This window comes from Xenopus laevis, chromosome 5S (assembly GCF_017654675.1).
Source record: "Xenopus laevis strain J_2021 chromosome 5S, Xenopus_laevis_v10.1, whole genome shotgun sequence".
NCBI classification, from domain to species: Eukaryota; Metazoa; Chordata; class Amphibia; order Anura; family Pipidae; genus Xenopus; species Xenopus laevis.
Window position 1 is genome coordinate 76,685,104 of NC_054380.1, and position 21,777 is coordinate 76,706,880.

The window sequence follows — 21,777 nt, forward strand, 5'->3', positions numbered from 1 at the left end:
TGTTTGCCCCAGGAAATTTGAAGAGAGAAGAAGCCAGAAGAGGATCGGTCCATGGTGCTTGCTAGAAAAACCCTGGGCCTGTGTTGTTTTCTGCTGATAGGAGCACCGGCCTGGGGTTTCAAGTAAGTCAATTCAATCACTTGGGGGTGCCTAACATTTGGCACCCCCAAGTGCTGGATGACTTTCCGTCTCCTTTAATTCAGTACTTAATTACTACATGTCCACATGGAAACCAGTGCAATTAGAATTAGAATCAGAATTTAATAATCAGTGTTGTAACATCAGCTTATATTACAAACAAAATACATTTTCTGATTGTAAATTTACAACAACCCCTAAGCTTAGTGCTCAGAGCCCACTGAGCATGTGAGTGCCACAGACACTTTCCAAGATGGTAACCCACTTTGACAAGTTTGAAGCCCTGGATTATTGCTGCTATGCTGCTATTGAGAAGCTGAAGCTTTAGGCTGGTGCAATAAGTTCATTATATAAAATATAAAATTTTTAACTGTATTCATTTTTAGGGTTTAGTAACCCTTTATTTAAAACTGTAAACCAATTTAAAAAAAAAAAAAGTGCTGACCAATAGTACAAATGTACTATTTGTGCCCAGTGTTAAAACCACTGAAAAGGCATAAATACCTTTTTATTTGCACCTTTGTAAGCAAACAAGCATTTTTTCTCTAATCATTTTACAAAAGGTTTTCTTTTTTCTTTCAGGCTCCAATAAAGTGTTAGTTTTTTAATAGCATGCCTTTACCTTCCGCCTAGTTATGCGAGCAGTGTAACTAAAGAGGAAGTAGACCCCACAGTTGCAGGGGAGTCTGAACCATATGGTCTGCTTCCTCTATTGCTAATAAAATCCCCATTCCCCTGTCTTACCTACTCCAATGCAAGAGGCCAGAGAAGCAGGGAATATAATCAAGTAGGAGACACGCTCGAGAAGGTGGGTGAGCCAACGCGCCATTGAATTGGCAGAAGTCATCTGTCAGAGATAAAAAAGAAGTTAATGGCTTTTAGAACAAAAACACAGTGGGGTCTGAGCTATAAAGATATTATCCATACACAGGCCTACAAAACAAAGCTGTCACTCATTCCATATAAGCCAGTGCTACATTTACATACATGCATCTAAACTACACAGAAGATTATGTAGGATGGTGTCAGATCCTACAAGTTGGATGTATTTGCATGGGTTAAAACATAATGGGTATAGTAAAAAAATGTGATGTGTAAACTACATGGAAGATGTGCTCTCTGACATAGGATCTGACTAGATAAAATCTGAAGGTGTCTGATAAACTTTTTCTTCTCACTGAAATACACTGACTGTTGGATGTAAATGCAGGAACAAAACAAACCATCCAACTTACATTCCAGCTGCAGGGATCAGATTTTGTAGCATCTCACAAAGTGTGTGCTGTTGCACAAGTTTTTGTGCCTTAGATAAAGTCTGACCTTGAGGTGGGAGATATCAGGCTGATGATCACAACAAAAGGCCATTGGAGTGAGGACCACATCAGCGAGCCAAATTTTTAAACCTGCCCGATCACTATCTGGCCAATAACATACAGAGATGACAAAGCAGTAAGATAAAAATTGGGTTAACTTTGCATTTAAAGCTTTATAAGTCTTACCGGGAAACATGCAGAATTTTATGCATATGTTTTAGTAATAAAATGCTTTTTACACATAGATTTTTCTTTGCTCTCTTTACTTCCTTTGCTACAGTTTGAGCCTTTATTCTACAAGTCCCATGTTGGGTAGAAAATACATTAACGTCAAATAGCCTTTGAAGTGTCTCAGTGTTTTGTTCATCTGGTAAGAGAATATGTCTAAAAAATTTTGATTTTTTTATTTGGAAAAGTACACCACATTTTTGCAGTTAATGTGTATTCACTTGTTTTTTTATGCATAGAGTGCATGACTGGAGTTTAAATATTGCCACTTGGAACTTGGAAAAAGTTATCTCGTGGTTTATCACGTGAAAACTCATGGACGAGATTCAATTCGGTTCCAGTTTTTTCTTATAGACTTCAATCGAGATTTCACGTTATAAACAGTAACAACTGAAAAGAATCTGGCCCTTTATGTATGATGGACAGTAACAAAAAATTATATTTTATATGTTTTTAAATTCCATACATGATACAATGTTGTGACAACTAGTCTAAGTGTTATATATAATATTAAATATTTACATGACACTTTCTTCTGGGTCTTTATTTTTTAATACAGTAAAACAATATGGCAGCTCATATAAATATATTTTGCTAAAAATAAAGCTATATGAATACTAATTATATATTATTTTTATTATTAATAACAGAGTATTTTTATTGATGAACTGTACATTGTCTTTATGAACAACCTTAGAGGAGAACTAAACCCCCCCTTATTTGAAAAGTCCCATCCACTACCCTCCATAGTGTCCCCTTCCTGCTTCCTCCCCTCATAGTGCATTAGTGAAAATGTGTCCCTAACTGTGAATTGGACATATCCTTGTAGAGTAGCGCAGCGGAGCTGAATGGTGCCATCTTCTGCATCGTGGGTTTTCTTTGGATCCTCTTCCCTTCAGTCATTTATGGAGCTTTCTGGCGAAAGCACAGTTGGCACAAACACCAGACTGGATCCAATTGTGTATGCACCAAATAGCTCAGTGTCAACAGCCCCTTCCTGAAAAAAATGATGTGGAAGATGCCGCTCCTTGAGCTGTGCTGCACTACTCTGCACAGATATGTGAGATTCACAGTTAGAAGGTATTTAGTTCTCCTTCAATAGAACTAAACAGGTCCAGACTGAGATTCAAAATATGTCCTGGCATTTACCAAATAAGGGCTGTGATTGGCTATTTGGTAGACCCTATATGGACTGGCAGCCTACAGTAGGATCTGTTTGGCAGTGCACCTGGTATTTATGCAACCAATTCTACTGCCCCCAAGACAGGAATTCAAAAATAAACTCCTACTGTGAGGCCACTGGGAGCAAATTCCAAGGGGTTGGTGAGCAAAATGTTGCTTGAGAGGTGGGATCACTGGTTTATGGCATCTTACAGCAGCCCCTCTGGCAGTTCCAGAGCCTATGGATTTCCAGTCTAGGCACAAAAACTTGTTGTACCCCTGTTATGCTGGAGAAAAAAGCAATACATATCTCGGCCCTTTGCATCTAACATGGCAGTTGGCTGCTAGATTCTAGAAGCTTGTCTTTAAATTGCTGGTATAGTCAAGACTTCTGATAAGTAATCTATAAGACACAGAACAGGCACAAATACATATAATATACTTTTTGGTATCAAATATAATAAAATTTAACTTTTCCTTTAAGTTAAACTATTATTCCAGCTTAAGAAATTTTATGCATTGTTACAGTAAAGAAAAATGGCCAACTGACTGCTCGGCTATATCTTAACTCCCTGGCCTTATGACTCCAAGGCGAGGTACCTAGAAGTTAACTCATCAGGATTACAATAGTCAGGGTGATGTCAGTGCCACAAAAATGCAACTCCTCTCTAGAGCACAAGGGAAAATACAGAGCTGTATGTAAATTTCTGGGCTCTTTGTAAGTTTTCTGTGATTTTCCACTTGCTAAAAATCTGCAGAGAATACACCCTATGTACCACCAGGCTAGATCTTTATAAATATAACTACTTTTAAGCAGAGTGCAGCAAGAAGCTCAGATATGTAACTGGAGGATGTAGGAATCATCACACCAGGCAGTTATTAGGAAACTACTGTAACAGCAAATACCTGCTACACAATCTACAGACCTGTTCAGCCGGTTTAGGTTTCTTTTTAAAATGGCTTGACATTCTAGTATCATCACAGCAATATACCTACACATAGAACCTAAATGGTTGTGTGTAATGAGTTGCTAATGTGAGAAAAAAATATTTATTTATTAAAAACCTCTGGCACCCAATGTTGTGCCAGCAGTATGTGTGCACCATGCAAAGCAAGTGCATACAAGTATCTAGTATATAAGAAACCCTGCCATACCCATTGGATTGGAATATAATACATGTGCTGAAAAGTGAATTAGGCATTTTGATATCTTGGAATAATCTAGGAATAAATCAGTTTATTCCATCAGCATTTCAGTCAGACTCTCAAATCTTCAAATATTCTTTATTTAAGATTCTTTACCCAGTGCGTATCGGCATATGTCACTTTTGTGGGAAATAGTGGAGGTGGGAGATTTGAACTTTATCTTTTAAAAGCATCAGAGTTTATTGATTCCGAAAAAGTGTTTATTGACCCAGGATGTAATCTGATTGTGAGGGTCGAGAAGGAACTCATTTATTCCTCCTCATGGGTCATTTAGCTAATGCTTCAGTGTTTTGTTTTCTGTAGATCAATATAGCTCGCTATTGACACACATGGAATTTTTAACATAAGCTGAAATATTTTCATACAGTACTTTACATATTTGCAGAAGTATTTTCACCCCCATTAAAGCTAACACCCAGTTTCTTTTAACAAAAAACTACAAAGCTCTTTCTTTTCTTCAGACACTCCATGTATCATGGGCATTGCAATATACATTTCTTTGGATTTCCATTGCACACTGTATTTCCAAAATCTTCCAATTTGGTAGATTAAAGGAATAGTTCAGCGTGAAAATAAAAATTGTGTAAATAGATAGGTTGTGCAAAATAAAAAATGTTTCTAATATAATTAGTTAGCCAAAAATGTAATATATAAAAGGCTGGAGTGAACAGATGTCTAATAAAACAGCCAGAATCCAACTTCCTGCTTTTCAGCTCTATAACTCTGAGTTAGTCAGCGACTTGAAGGGGGGCCACATGGGACATTTCTGTTCAGTGAGTTTGTAATTGATCCTCAGCATTCAGCTCAGATTCAAAAGCAACAGATATGACCCATGTGCCCCCCCCCCTCAAGTCTCTGATTGGTTACTGCCTGGTAGCCAGGGTAACCAGTCAGTGTAAACCAAGAGAGCTGAAAAGCAGGAAGTAGTGTTCTGACTGACATTTTATACATCAAATATCACTCCAGCCTTTATACATTACACTTTTGGCTAACTATGTTAGAAACATTTTTATTTTGCACAGCCTATCTATTTACCCAGTTTTTATTTTTACACTGACCAATTCCTTTAAGGCACTCCCTCTGTAAATTTGAAAAGAGACCAATAAACATGGCAGAATGAAGAAAGTTATGACAGGTTTAAAATGTAATAGTTTTTAATAGAATTGAATAAATAGGCAATGTTCTTTTTCAAATCAATCCCTCCCTGTGTGGTCAAGTTGATGGGAAGGGTGTTGGTGATGGTTTTCAACACTCTTTCCAGTTTATTATTCAGAGAGTGCTTTGAATAATAAACATTTCCATTTTTGTCTGCTGTAGGTAAAGACATAATTAATGATTTAGCATTCTTTGTACATTATACAACCTCAGCTGGCCAGGAGGCAGAAACTAAACTGAGCACACATACAGTACTATATGCAGTGAGTTGGCCATTCAATTAGACAATTTGCATGACAATTGGTCTGTCAAAGGTTTTTGAATGATGTGCATATAATGGATCCCACACCTGTTGATGCCCAACAATGGAAAACTGGTTTGCCACTACAGTCACTATGCAATAACTGACCAACCTGCATGTGGGTGAATTCTGTGGTTTTATACCAGTACATTCCAGTTGCTGTATTAGGACAAAATACACTCCAAGATAGAGGAGGTGGATGTAAAAGTACCACTTGTGAGAAAAAGGAAAAGTATGTGGGGTATAAGAAAACGTTTTTTTCAATTTAAGTTGTGGAAAAAAAACACATGAATTAACATCAACCTTTTTGTCTAAACGAAACCTGATCCAGAGGAATGAGAAAACTCATATAACAGCATAATGGAACTTCCTTTCTCTTAACTGAAGTTGATACTCAATGCATGCTGGATGGATCTACTGATGGATAAAGCATCAGAGAGTTTAATTGATGGCCTGCTTATATATTTATCATAGCCATCATAGTTCCCCTTTAGTTTCTCTTTCCCAATGAAAATATTTCAGTTTTGCCAGACTTTCTTCATAATATTCCTTTTAATATATGTAGACCAAAACTGCATTGCAAACTCTAGATGGTCTTTACCAGCTCATTGTAAAGAAGGAGAATTACCCACTGCACCCATGAATTTATACCCCTTTAATAAGTACAATACTTTTATTCCAAGTTTGGTCATAACATTTCTTTATTGTGGGGTCTAAATGTTGTTATATATACATATAACGCAGAAACAAAAGACCAGCAACTAAAAATTGCAGTCGAATAGGCAGACACGTTTAAAAGTCATTTAGCTTGAATGGAAGCATGAAGTACAACTGTTTAAAGTCAATTTCCAATGTCAGGAATAGGGTCAATACTTGATTTGAAGGATATGAACGATATGGAGATCCACCTTTTCTCCAAGCCAGGCTGAAAACCATTTTTATAGTTAATGCTGAGTCATTCTCTATGACATCTACTGCACCCAACATTATAGTAAAATATATCCTTTGGTGATGTAGTCCATGAACTGTCACAGAGCACCATTTTTGGCAAAGAAATTTGAATTTTAACTGGTTCCTCAGAACAATGGATGATGGGGCTGTGCTGTGTGCCCTGTGCTTATTATCTTCCATTCTTTTAAAGTTCCTGCAAAACAAAGGATTGTCTTAAAGTTTATTTCTACCAGTTATTGGTCTACTCAATTCAGCAATAATTAACATAAAGATATATTTATTCATGCCATTTTTAATTTAAGACAACCAAGCAAACAACAAACATTTCATATGGGTTTCACACCTAATTGCAAATGTGAATGTATGAAAGATGCCATAGGCCTTAATACTTTTGTGCATTTTGCCCCAAAAAGATTACGCAGTTTCTGGTGTGGACTTAAAGGTGTTCTGTCATGACATGACATGTCATGACATAATTTTTATGATGTTGTTTTTTTATTTCTAAATTACACTGTCAATAATTCACTCTACAATATAAAATTGAATTCCTGAACCAGCAAATGTATATTTTTAGTTGTAATATTGGTGTGTAGGCAGCCAACTCAGGTCATTTTGCCTGGTCATGTGGTTTCAGAAAGAGCCAGTACTTTACGATGGAACTGCTTTCTGGCAGGATATTGTTTCTCCTACTCAATGTAACTGAATGTGTCGCAGTAGGACCTGGATTTTACTATTGAGTGCTGTTATTAGATCTACCAGGCAGCTGTTATCTTGTGTTAGGAAGCTGCCATCTGGTTACCTTCTCATTGTTCTGTTGTTAGGCTGTTGGGGGGGGGGAGCGGGTAATATCACTCCAACTTCCAGTATAGCAGTAAAGAGTAACTAAAGTTTATCAGAGCAAGCCACATGACTGGGGCAGATGGGAAACTGACAATATGTCTAGCCCCATGTTAGATTTCAAAATGAAATCTAAAAAAAAATTTTTTTGCTCTTTTTAGAAATGGATTTCAGTGCAGAATTCTATTAGAGCAGCACTATTAAACATTGAAAACATTTTTTTTCCCTGTGGCAGTATCCCTTTAATAACAATACCTTTTGTGCTGGCCTTGCTTTCAGTTGCAAGAATAAGAGGACAGTGTTGCTCTCCTTCGATTCAAAAAAGCTTTCATAATCCTGTTGAATACAAACATATTACCATGTTGTTGAAAACAGCTAATAAAACATTGGTAAAACAAAGAATATGTTACACATTTTTTATGTTATTATGGTACTTTATGCAAAACTCCTTTAACAGGTGGATGGGTCAGGGTCTTCCACCCTTCCCTTGGGTTACTATACACTGGTTTCGGTAACCGGGCAAGGGGTCCAACTCCCAGCAATTCCCGGTAGGCACAATACAATTAGACTCTTTATCCTCAGGTGGGGCCCGCTTATGCTATGGAGGAAGGGATTACCACTTGGTATAAGCACACACTGTATTCACTCTTGATCAAATAAAATTTGGGCGCCAGTGGTTCTTTAAAACAGCAGAACTGCTTTTGGTGAACAATCCCTATTGAAGGTGAATCTCACAGCTAGTTTTATATTCCAAGGATCTCTCTATCCCTGACCTTAACCACTTGAGTCCCTAACCTGGCGACAAGTCAACGCAGGGTGCTAACCCTTCACTAACTCCTCGTTGGAGCCTTGGCTACTCACTAACTTTCCTGAACTTATCTGTCACTCCTATAGTGACCTATTACATTTTCTGACCTGGCACTTGCTTCCCCTTTACTGAGGCCTACTTCCACCTCAGGCTCTAGCAGCACACCCACTTCCAATGGGTGCACTGGACAGAGGCAGAACATATGGCAACATCCATTTTTATAACCTCTGTGGAGCTACTCCCCCTCCCCTCTGGGAAAAAGGACCCAGCCTAGCTGGCTAACACATTGCCTGGGGTATAGAAAAACCTTTACCCCTTTATATAGTGGCATCTACTGGCTAGTCACTGAACTGCCAGCAGAATAGGTGTAGCGGTTGGCACCCTAAATCTAGAACCAATGCTAGAACCGATGGTCTTGGCTCGTACTTCTGCCTCTAGCAGCCGCCTTTGGCCTTGGGAGGAGCCCTCAGCTACTCAGATGCCACCAGGTCTTAAAACGAGAGGTGCAAGGCGAAAGGGTTCTAGACAGGCAGAGCGGCACAACTGTAATGCAGTCTTTGGGCAGAAGGTCGTGGTACAAGGCGTTAGGCAATAGAGTAGTCAGATCAGGCCGGGTCGGGGCAGGCAGAGAATAAACGTAGTCAGGCAGGCAAGGGTCAAACCAGGAAGTCAATCAGAGGGGTTAAGCAGAATCAAAGTCGGTAATCAGACAAGGGTCAGGATTCAGAAGTCAGGATCGTCAAATAGCCAGGCAGGGGTCAACACAGGAATCAGAATCAGAATAGCAGGTTAGCACAAAGCTCAGAAAGCACCAGGAACAAACTCCTATAACGGGCAATGTGAAAATCCAAACTGTGCCTTTAAATACTTTTAAATTTTGCGCCACAGTGCGCTGACATCACACGCCAGTGCGCATGCGCAAATAAATCAGGAAGCGCACCCTAACCATTCCCCTTTTGCGCCCCAGAGGAGAAGCGTGGCGGGCTACCCGCCGAGGGGGCTGCAGGCGTACCTGCAGACCCCCTCCCGCTAGACCACCAGGTACAGTAGTTACAATATGTTCACATAGGAAAAAGGAAACCAAAGAACCTAAAGGTTAGAAAAACCTTTAGCCTCCTACAACAGCATCATTTGTTGAATCATTGATACTGTTTGTATCACATCTCCTCCAGAGCTCCAGAGTTGCAGCCACAATATTTTTCAAGTTTACAATACAAAAAAAGCAAACATAAAAATACAAAATAAAACATTTTCATACCACTGAACGTATTCAGTCCTTTGATAATGGTTAGTATAACATAAGCCTCAAATTAATTTAGGTGCAGGTAACAATTTGCTGCATACAATATGTCATTAATATGGGAAGCTTTTTCAAACTATAATTACCCAGAATACTTGCTGCCCAGAATACTTTGGGTTTAATATAAGGTTTGTGTTAACAAAAGGACTTTCATAAAACTGAATGCTGAAGGTCAGATTGGCCGCAGTGAACAGGATGCATATTGTTCTGCGTTTCTAAAAACTATACAATTGTACAATACAAGCTGACCCTTTGAGAAAGAGTATATTATAAATTAACAATAAATACTGTACAAACTTTGTTTATTTTAGATTTAGTAGCTGGAATCTTAGGACAATATGACCAGTAGGAGGCACTGTTGCATTAGTTGAATGAGTTGAACCCTTGTTTTATGTTTTTATGGTGCAAAATCCAGCAAAATGTTATATCAGTAAAATGCATTATTAATTGATGGAACAACAAAAGACAAATTGTGTAAAAACTTAATATCAAGAACTATAATTTGAGGTTTCACTGAATTTTTCACTGTTGTATTAGTTCCTGTATTCATTGTAGCTCATATATAATGACCAATATGACTCCCATGTATTTGACTAAATACAGGTATATGGGTACATGTATTATTTGTATGAATACATGGTAGGCTTGACCCACACAATCCCTGCATTTCTAATTCCACACAATGTTTTTGCTCCCCTAAAGAAAACAAAAATGGGGGAACTGCTGTGTACTATAGTACGCAACTAGAGAGGTACATTTCCTGAAGAAAATGTGAGTGGTGCTTGCCGTGGCAAAACTCAGGCCCCCCATATATGTTGGGTGTCTTGCCCAGTCGCCCCTGGTGCCTAGAGAGTACACAAAGTCGGTAGAATCCGGATTAAACCGGTGAAATTTAAAGCCAACCAAATTTTACCATTGAAATCAATCCAAACAAACTGGCTATTTTTGGCTCCGCCCACTTTTAAAAATTTGCAACCCAGTCACCAAATGGACCAAGTTTGAGCACTCTTACATTAACAGTGTAAGAATGACAGGAATTTAAATATTCCCATTGAATAGCGTTAGGTAAAATTTGATTGGCTGTCTTAAGCTCCGCCCATTTTTCTGAATTTTAACCCCAGTTACCTAGTCATGGTCAGTGCCAAGTTTGGGGCCTCCGGTTTTAAAACTGTGAGAACGGCGGTAATCAAAAATTTTACATTGAAGTCAATAGGTGAAAACGGATTGGCTGTTTATGGCTCCACCCACTTTTCCTAAATTTTGACCGCAGTCACCCAGTGAGTAATTGAGCCAAGTTTGGTACACCTAGCATTTAAACCGTGATAATAGCAGCAGTTTATCATTTTTCATTAAGGTCAAAGGCTGAAATCTGATTGGCTGTTGTTGCCCCGCCCCTTTTTTTCCTAATTGTGAACCACAGTCACTCAGTGACTAACATACCAAAGTTTGGGAATGCTGTCATTTAATGTGTAAAAATGGCAGCATTTCTATTTTTTTCTATTGAAAATCAATGAATGAAATTTGATTGGTTGTTGGTGGCTCCGCCCACTTTTTCTAAACTTGAAGTGGAAACCCCCAGCGACCACATTTGTGATATTCAAGGTCCCTGACATCAATACTGAGAGAATGGCAGCCTTCTTAATTTTTCCCATTAAAACCAATCAAAGAAATCTGATTGGTTGGTTTTGGCTCCACCCACTTTTCTTAATTTTAATCCCAGTCCCCCAGTGACCAACTGTGCCAACTTTGAGGAGGCTGCCATTAACCGTCTAAGAGCGGCAGCAGTTTAAAATTTTCCTATTTAATTGAATGGCTGAAATTTGATTGGCTGTTGTAGACTCCGCCCACTTTTTGTAAATTTTGGCTGCAGTCACCCAGTGACCCACGGTGCCAAGTTTGGGAGCTCTGGCTTTATTACTGTGAGAATTACAGCTGTTTACATTTTCTCATTGAAGTCAATAGGGAAAATCTGATTGGTTGTTTGCGGCTCCGCTCACTTTTTTGGGTCCCCAAAATAGGACAGAAAAGTCACAACACCCCATTCCCGAATAAGCTGAACGGTTTGACACCTCATTCATGGGTCTGCGACAAACTAATTATTCGATAAATTCCCCATTATAAGTCAATGGGGCAAATTTGGGGACCTCTCCTGCCCCGGGGGTAAAACTTATACCCTCGTGTGGGGTATCATCTGACACAGGTCGCAAACCTCTTCAAATGTGGTAAATTTAACGTTTCTACAAGATTCCCTCTCTGCGCTAGAATCCGTCAAAAGTTGGCCTCAATGTTAATCTATGGGACTTTTCGGGGTGGTTAATTGCCCCCGCAAGGGGCAATTAACCACCCACCCCTTAGAAAAGTCATACCACCCCATTCCCGATTAAGCCGCACGATTTGACACCTCATTCATGGGTCTAGGACAAACGGTGCCGGACTAGTTATGCGCCAAACTTTCATACGGAAGAAGAATAAAAATAAGTTTGCAAGATAACAGTAGTGATGCTTTGCTTCGCAAGCACCACTAAATATATAAGTGGTTATAATAAGTATGAAACAAATGAAAATCACTTTTTTTCAGCAGAACCTTTACCTAGCCAATATATATGACTACCATTTCTCCCTCCCTCTTAGTTTCTGGTCAGTGTCTGTGCAATAATATATTGTTTGACTTTATGAGGCAGAACTCCCTGACCTGAAGCAATTGAGTCACTCCTTATTTTGTAAATGTATTTTTAAAAATAGAGCTTATCATGTAGTGTATATTGTATTCAAACACTTCTAACATCTATGTTCCTTGCACAATTCACAATATTTGGCTGACTATGACTATTATGACTATTAGTATTTTTCTAAGGAGTGTTTGGAGAAAAGCATGAAACATATTGTGAAAACCTAAATACCTTTTCACACATTGTTTAAAATTACACCTTCTTCTATTCTGCACAGCAGAACCTGTACTCCCAGATTTAAATGGAGGGAATACATGAAAAAATTGGTCACATAGCAGACACACCCTGAAGATAGTGAGCCCAAGATGTCAGAAACCTCTTGATGTATAGGTTAAGAAAATAAAATTGCATATTTTAGAAAGAAAGTGGCAGTTTAAGGGTAAAAATACACTGAGCTACTAGTAGCAGCTACTTATTATGCCTATGAAAATAGACAATGCTGATAATTTACTAATAATTGTGTGTTTTAGCAGAGGCAATTCTCAGTATTGTCTATGGCAGGGTATTTTCTGGCATTTTGTAGCTTTGGCAAGTATCTCCTACTAAGTGCTTATAGAAAGTACAATTGTACTGTATATTTGATAGGGGGTACAGTTATTAGATCCATTATCCTGAAAGCTGCAAATTATGGAAAGGCCATCTCTCATAGACTCCATTTTTTCCATATAATCCAAATTTTAAAGAAATATTTCCTTTTTCTTTGTAATGATTAAAACAGTACCTTGTACTTGATCCCAACTAAGATATAATTAATCCTCATTAGAAGCTAAACCAGCCTATTGTTTATGCCTATGTTTACATGATTTTTCAGGAGACTTAAGGTATGAGGATCCAAAATATGGAAAGACCAGTTATCTGGAAAATCCCAGGTCCTGAGCATTCTGGATAACAAATCCTATATAGTGATGGGAGAATTTATTCGCCAGGCGGCAAATTTGCGCGATTCGCCGCCAGCGAATAAATTCGCGAAATGCCCGCGAAAATTCGCCCAAAAAATTTGCTGGCGTCAAAAAATGTTATAGAAAAAACGGACGTCGGCGTCAAAAACGGGCGCCGGCGTCAAAAACGGGCGCCGTTTTGCGAATTTTCCATCACTAGTCCTATACCTATACTTGGTTTCTCCCAACAAACCCTAAGGCCCTTGTTGTTACAATAGAGAAATTCTGGGCAACAGTGGTTCTTAAAAAAACAATTAACTGCTTGGTGCGTAATTTGGTACAGATTCAAATTGATTTAGCGTTTTTTAAGACAAGATAAACACCTAGAAGCTTATATGGGTACAGTTTCTGATAAAAAGCACAGTGCAGGATGTAGTAAATAGCCACACTATTATCACATAAGAGTTTACCTGATTCCAGGAACAAAAGGTGAAAGTTTGCAAAGCTAATATCTCCTGGGTGCACCACAGCACCACCATAGCTGTGCAAAAGAACATGCTGGGTCTTTTAAATGGGCAATAAGCCCATTGTTTAACATAAGTGCAATGAATAGGGCTTGTGCTGAACATACTTTTCGGTGATTGTTTTAATCATGAAAAGTTTTTTATTATTTCGTGGGGGGGGGTGCTGTATTATGTTACTCCACTGACCCAGACCACGACTATTTATGACCAGACATACCCCCAGATCCTTCAAAACTATCTTTTTTATCTGTGAGCCACTTTAGGGCCTAAATTAGAACCAATGGAAGGCAACTATTAGAAATTGTTGGTGTCTATTAGGTTTCTCTGCCTTATATGAGTAGCAAATAGGCTGCAAAAATTGATATAACTTGGCTACAATTTTGTTTACATTGATCCTATATCTTTTTTTACAATAACTTAATTTACTGTATTTGTTCACATTGGTCTAAACGACCATATTACAGGACAGGAATAACGGGTCAAGCAAATGGGAAAATCAAACTTGTGCGATCGAGATCTGGCCGATTTTTGCCCAATATCGGTCGGGGAGGCCCGTCTGAGGGGCCCATACACTGGCAGACTGCCGAATTTGTCTAAATGACCCAAATCAGCAGCTTAAATCTGCTCGTATATGGCCACATTAAGTCTTTTAAAAAATATTTAAATATTAAATAACCCAATATGACTATTTTGCCACCAATGCGGATCCATGCTGCTTAGTTAGGATCAAGAACGATTTTTCAAAATTAGAATTATTTGCTTAAAATAGACTCCTTGGGAAATGACCCTTCCGTAATTCTGAGCTTTCTCAATAACAGGTTTCTGGATAAAGGATCCCATACCTGTACAGTAAATGGGATTTAATTCATTTTGAAAGAATTAGCTTGTATTTGATCATTTTGGTGATGGTTTAAAAGGACAAACTATCAATTTTCTGACGTAGCATGTGATGTTCCATCTGTTCAATACATGAACATAATATGTGCTGTAACCAGTGGCGTAACTAGATATTACTGGGCCCCAAAGCAAATAATTTTTCTGGGCCCCAAAATGTTTAGAGGTTGACTTGTTTCTCCAATATTTATTGAAATTGTATATGAATTAGGGCCTCATGGGGCCCCTATACCTCATGGGCCCCCCTGCAGCTGCAGGGTCTGCTTCCTCTATAGTTACGCCCCTGGCTGTAACAATTCCATCACGCAGAGGCAGACGTTTTTAATTTGTGACTGTTTACTGCTGTGTTCCTTCCAAGTCCATTTTTGGAAATGTCAGTTCAGAATTTCTCATAAAAAATCACTGTTTATTTTATATTTAACTAGGGAGATTTAATTAAATAACTACTTTTTTCTTCACCCTCCCCCAAAAAAGAATTTATCTATTTTCTACTTACCTAGTGCTACGTTTGCTTTATGGTTATGGTACAGTTCGAGGGGCAATACAATCACTGCTGCTACCCAAAAAAGAACACTTCTCAACTATGGCTTTATCATTTGGAACAGGCATTGTTGTATTTATGGGGAACAAATAACCACTGGTGCTCCCATTGATGCCATATATTTTATAGCATGCCAATATACTTTATAGCATATATTTTTCAAAATCTGCTGACAAGAAAAATAGGCATTTTATGTTTATTTGCTAGGAGGGTCAAGCAATTTGATGAGTGCAATTTGGCCAATACTGCCCTCAGATCAGTCAGTCTATCATTAGGCCAGTGATCAGAATGCATAGATATCAGACTATCAGGCTATGGCTGTGTGCCACATGCTTCTATTTGTATATGTGTAACATACAAAATGCAAAAATCAAGAGAGAATAAGAGTAGGGGGTACGTTGAGTTTCAGTTTTTTGGAACTACAAATACATTTAGCCTATGACATTAACAGCACCTACTAGTATCTTGTAGATTTACAAATATGAGGCTCGCCAAGCAAAAAAAAGAACAGAAATATGGCAAATTAATATGGTAGACTGTACAATTATTTTGCACTAAGTTACAACTAAATGTCTTCTATTTACTTCAGTTAAATAGGGATTGGTGGGGCAAATGCTATAAAGAAATCGCAGAAAACTTGCCTCGATTTAAAATAAAAAAACAGTAAAAAACAAGAATGTTAATGAAACACCCATCCAACCACATTTTAATAATTGCTTGAATAAAATGGTTATGTGATTTTTATGAAAATGTGAAAATCTAAGGCTCATTGGATACAGAGGAATTGTTTAAGTTAGCCAGAATGTTTTTTTTTTGTTGTAATAAACATGTCTGACACCTGTTTAACTCATTTAAAGTATTATTGGTTTTTAAAATCTAAACTATCTGTATAATTATAATTTCAATATTTTTAAATTTCTCTAGAAATACTGAAATTATAGCTTTGTAAGAACACAAAAGGTAATATAAAATTATTTTTTCCATGCCAGTGATATACACAAGACAAAGAAGTTGGCATGAACACTTACCCCACAGTAGATATTGTTATTGAAGATCTGTGGAGGCAGTGGATTACCCTGTGCAGGCAGCCTGTCCTTGGGAATATTTTTGTACATCCATTGTCTCTTTTCTTCTAACATAGTAATATCTACTTCTTCATATTCAATTCTGTTTGCTTCCAAAAACTGTAACACTTCCTGCTGCCTCTTCTTGATCTGTTTAAAAAAAAAAAAAAAAGTGCATTTAAGAAACTGGCTTGTACATGTGAAAGAATCTGGAATGAATATGTATTGTTAATGTTAATGCTAACATTAAGAAGGGAAGCCTAAATACATAATCCTATTTGCATGAGGCCCTCCCTTATTAGCTCTGCCTACAGCTACTACTACCAGCCCATATTGGAGCTTTATTTTGTTGGACAATATACCCTAACTAACCACTGCACCCTGCTGCAAATCAACATAGAACTTTAGTCCTCATCTGGTTTACCCTCAATTACAGCATTCTTTGTCATGACTGTTAATGATGCTGAAGCTTATCCTAGGCTTTGCAACACACTGGCAAGGAGAAAGAAATTCTGTCTATTACATGAAATAGGCTGGACATGACATTATAGCTGGTGCTAACCTAAGCTTAGCCACTACCATGAAAAATCCTGTTAGAGGCTGAAAAAGCTTGATAGCTGCCCTCACCCTAATTGACCTTCAAACTCAGATTTCAGAAATAACTGGGTGAGTAAAATGGTACTGGTACCAAAATCTAACCATAACTAAGGGCTATGGCACATGGGATGTTTTGTCTCCTGTGATAAATCTTGGCTACCGGGGGCAATAGCCAAGATTTTTGTGTGCAGCATTGCTTCAGTGCAGCATTGCTTGTCATTTTACTAGTGGCGGTTTTACTAAGGGCATTTACACATGAATGTACCCATGGTTGACTTGAAGTGAATTCAGGTTGTTTTTACTACTAAGCTAAGTGCATGCTAAGTATTCTAAGGTCAATGTCACACTAGGTTATTTCGCACAGGTGAAGAAACAGCCGATTAGAACTGTTGCATCCTGAATGCTGCAAGAATCAGGTCCCTGTATCACATATATACACATATAATCATTATCTATTTGTTTATGTTTCTGACACGCTAAATTTAGTCAGAATTATTAGGAGTGGTAATTGCGTGCAGAATATTTTCACCCCTTATGTACTGCATACCCCGAGCGCCCGAACCCCGAGTGCTAAATTAAGCCAATATCTCCCAAACTACAGACCCCAAAAAGGGCAGGCTTAGTAGGTGTATTTTGGGATATATGCCCAATATTTCCTAGCATAACTGATGGGGTTTGATAAACTGCACATGTGGATAGGGGAAGAGGAAGCTATAGCTAGATCAGAGAAACTGAATATGCAGATAAACTTGGTGAAGGACAAGTGCAAGCCTGAAACTCTGCTGTGTATCCATAATAAAGGCACATTGCTCACACTGCTAGTGGAGTGTTGTAGTTTATGTGTGTACTACAGATCAATTACAACCTGGATCGTGTTGACTCCCATTAACACAACAAATTCATACCTCTAAACTGTCCCGTTTTTCGCAGGACAGTCCTGATTTTGACAGCTCAACCCACAGTCCCAGGTTTGTTACTGAAATGTCCCGACTCTCTCTTTGATCTCCTTCACTGAACAGCCAGAAAATGATACACCGTTTCTAAAACTTAAAGGGGGTGTTCGCCTTCCAAACACTTTTTCAGTTGAGTTTTCAGAATGTTCTCCAGAAATAAAGACTTTTTTCAATTGCTTTCCATTTGTTTATTTTATAAAATTTTTCAAAAATTAAAGTTGAAAGTTCAATGTTTCGGTCTCTGGTGTTTGTCTGGCAGCTCAGTAATTCAGGCGCTGTTTCTGAAGTGTTACAATTTTGCAACATTTAGCTGATACCAGTGGTGTATATTGTGATATTACTGGGCCCCACAGCAAATTATTTTTCAGGCCCACAAAATGTTTAGAGGTTGACTCGTTTTACCAATATTTATTAAAACTGTATATGAATTAGGGCCTCATGGGGCCCCTATACCTCCTGCAGCCGCAGGGTCTGCTTCCTCTGTAGTTACGCCCCTGCTGAAACATTTTTCACAGTATCTCTGGAATATTAGCAACTATTGTATTAATTGTTGCCTTTAATGAAACTCAGGGATTGTGCACAGCAAAGATAAGAAATGCATCACTTAGAAAGGTGAAAAATTTGATTTACACTTTAATATCAGAAGAAAATAGTATATGGAAAAAGTATTTCTGGTGAACTATCTATCGGAAAACTATCTGAAAACATGCTATGCCGCCCAGCCACATCGTAAGAAGCACTGGAGACTCAAAGCTCTCCAGTGCTCCTGTGCTTTGTTGAGTGCGATAATCATCAGGCGTTATGACCATGCAGGCGCGGGGGGGGCGTGCACGAGCGAACAGCCAGCACTGGGTCTATTGGACTCGGGGCGCTGCACTATGGAATCTGGCCCCTTGGATGTTGCACTTCTTTGATTTAATATAAGAACTGACCACCAGACCTGACTTAAAAAATTAACAATACTTTCATGCCCTTAGTAACATGTGCTGATTTACATCCACTGCTGTAAGCTGCCATAATTATAGACATATCACATTAGAACTATGGAACCCAGTGGATATGCAGCGACAACAGGGGAAGCCAGGCCAGACAGGCAGCACCTCTGTCAAAGCAGGTATGGCTCCCCACCTAGAGTAAAGCTGGCCGTACGGCCGAACGTTCAGATTACCCCCCGATATAGCCATGCTTGTTAATGGCATATCAGGGAAAGATCCGCTCGTTTGGCGATGTCGCCAAACGAGCGGATCTTTGCGTCTATGGCCACCTTAAGGGCTGTGTCAAAATGCATTGTAGATGGGATTAACCTGTTGGTCCACTGGGTGACTCACTATACCCCACTAAATCCTGCCTTGATTTCAGTTAAATTGAACACTTTACACTGGCTCAACAGCATCGCCACAATCTGAAAACTGAGCTGTATGAAGCAAGGCTTGGCCACTAGCACTAGATTCACAATGTGCACTAGTGATTCACAGTTCAGTGATTATCTACGGGAATATTTAATTGAGGTAATATGAGGGAAGACCACTCCTTTAACAACAGGCTTATCAAGGCACTACCAAACACAGGTTCATATTTAATTGTTTAACTGCATTTGCACATTCCAGTTTCCAGGAGCTAATGGAAGCAAAGCTGAATTACAGGGGTGGACGTGAATTTACAAATAAGGGTGCGGCTGGTAACATAATACAATTCATTACATAAGAAAAAAGGGCTATAACTATATAACAACATGAAACAGACTTTCTGGGGGGTGGGGATTTAATATAAAAAAATCTATATTTACAGACCTCACAAAGAAGGCAGGCTAGTGTTTGGGCAGCAAAACTGGTGTTTATTTTGGTCTATGTAAGTTTGCAGTGAGTTTCTTTAGTGGCATAGCCACCATCCCCTTTGCTGAGAAGCTATCCTCCTGTTTATGTCAACATACAGCATTCCTCATTAGCTTTATACAGACACTCCTTATCTGTTTGCACAGACATAAAATGGTTCAGCAGAGCAGCTACAGCTTGCACGATTATGGCGGCATGAAAAAGCATTTTAAAAGGCGTAGCTCAACCTTAAAAGTAACTTTTAGTATAATGGATATAGCAGTATTCTAAAACAAATTGCAATTATTATTTTTTTTTTTAATATTGCCATTTTCTTCGCCTGCAGTGCTCATCTGTAGCCTTTCAATTGATATCTGTTTGCTAGGGCTTAACTAGCAAAGCAAGTAGGTAGGACTGTGACAATCAATATAGAAGCAATCTAAAATTAACCCTGATTGTTAATCTTCTTATTGGTTGCTGGGTTCAGTGACAAAATTTCCAGACAGCATTTTGATTTACAGGCTGGAAATAAAACAGAACAGGGAGGGTAATAATTAAACCAATAATTAATAAAATATAAATAATGAAGACTGATGATGTAGATCAATAACATAAGAGTTAAGATAAAATTAAACTATGATCTTTGCATAGCAGTGTTAGTTTGCCTTTAAATGATGCTAACTGCTATTTAAGTTTCTGTTTCTGTATCAATTTCTGAAAGATATACTATAGTTTGAGTTAGTCACTAATGCCAGCCCAGGGATTGTAAAGCTGGCCATAGACGCAAAGATCTGATTGTACGAATCGAGGATTCGTAAGATTTTTGGACCGTGTGTGGAAAGTCCCGCCATTTTGCGTCCGGCAGAGATCGGTCGTTTGGTTGATCAGACAGGTTAAAAGATTTCTGTCTGTTGCCGATAATATCTCTGCATGTATGGACGATCGTATGATTTTCAGAGGGAGACTGACGCTAGCTTTGGTCGGACATAACTTTCGTACGATTGCTGTTAGGGGCAGAACATCAGCTTATCTGTTCTTTTGTACTTTATTTGATCTGAACGGTTAGTGGCAGGTCGGGAGATGGGGAAGTTCGATCGAACGTTGATTCGTACGATCGGATCTTTGCTTCTGTGGCCAGCTTAACACAAAGAACTATGCCAGTCGGACAATAACCCATAGTATTGCCCTTTGCTAGAAAATGAATATAAAAGTGCACTGAATTCTGCTATACAGGCTAATTACTGCAAATAATAGATAAGCAAGCAAGGTAAAGGGGAAGTTAACGGTACTTACAGTCACAGAGCTGGAGGAAGAGGCTAAAAACACCCTTATAACCATCCTGTGCCAGTGTGACAGCCGGGCAGCAATTACAAGAATCTTCTTACAGCAGGTGTGACAGATGCTCCTGAGATGGTGCAGCTTATCCTGTAGCCCTGCTGCAAGGGATCCTGCTTACTGTGTGACGTCTGTCTGGGATGCAAACTGGATCCCACACCGGGAAACTCCCCCGGCTCCAGCAGCTTTAGCAGCCTTCACTACAACCACTAAAGCGCAACAATTACAAAGTCTAAGCATCGACCTGCCTTCCAAGCTCCACCCAGGCTCCCTGTCAGGCCAAAAGGGGGTGGAGATGGCAGCAAAGGAGTCTGGGTCCTTCAGTTTTTGTTCTCTGTGCACTGTACGCTATTATTTGCATGTGTGCAGGCCTGGACTGGCAATCTGTGAGTTCTGGCAAATGCCAGAGGGACTGTTGGAAGATGCCATAGACAGTCACTGTGGTGTGGGCTGATGGGAGGCTGTTTGGGCCTCGGTGTACTTGAAATGCTAGGGCATATTTTAACTCCCAGTCCAGACCTGCGTGTATGACAAAAGGGTCGTCTAGAACAGATTAGAGCACAGTGCACACTGGGGGGAGCGTTATATTGAAACTATTGCTCTCAATTTCTTCACGTGCTGTTTTTCCAATCATTTATTATGGCAGGAACCTAAGGCGCCATCTTGTGGAATTTCCCGGCAATCACACTGTGTTTCTGAATTTTGCAGACTGGAGAAATTGCTTTGGATTGTAAACAGTAGTCTGCTCTCTCACAGCAAGGACCTGTATTTGTATGCTTTGCAAATGGATTTAAAACCAAAATAAAATGTTACTTCTTATGGATTGTTCACCTTTAAATAAATGCAGATTGCTGAAGACAGTGATATTTTAAAGCAATAATTCTTTATTTTGTTTTTTTTCTACGGCAGCTCTACACTTTGGGTGTTCAGCAACTATCTTGTTGCTGTGGTGCAAGTTAACCTAGCAACCAGGCAGTGATTTGAATTCTCTCCTGGGGAAAATGACTTATGCTTAATTTTTATGCAACCAAACAATATCTATCTTTTGCTTAA

General features: G+C 38.9%; 1 protein-coding gene across 1 annotated transcript; it reads right to left on the minus strand.

Moving 5' to 3' along the window:
* Window positions 1-6,185: 6,185 nt before the first annotated feature.
* sh3bgrl2.S (SH3 domain binding glutamate-rich protein like 2 S homeolog) lies at window positions 6,186-20,934 on the minus strand. Its single transcript, NM_001096649.1, is given in 4 exon segments — window positions 6,186-6,646; window positions 7,546-7,626; window positions 15,993-16,178; window positions 20,683-20,934. Coding segments are annotated over 4 exon segments (321 nt in total). The 5' UTR covers window positions 20,728-20,934; the 3' UTR covers window positions 6,186-6,637.
* Between the last annotated feature and the right edge of the window lie 843 nt (window positions 20,935-21,777).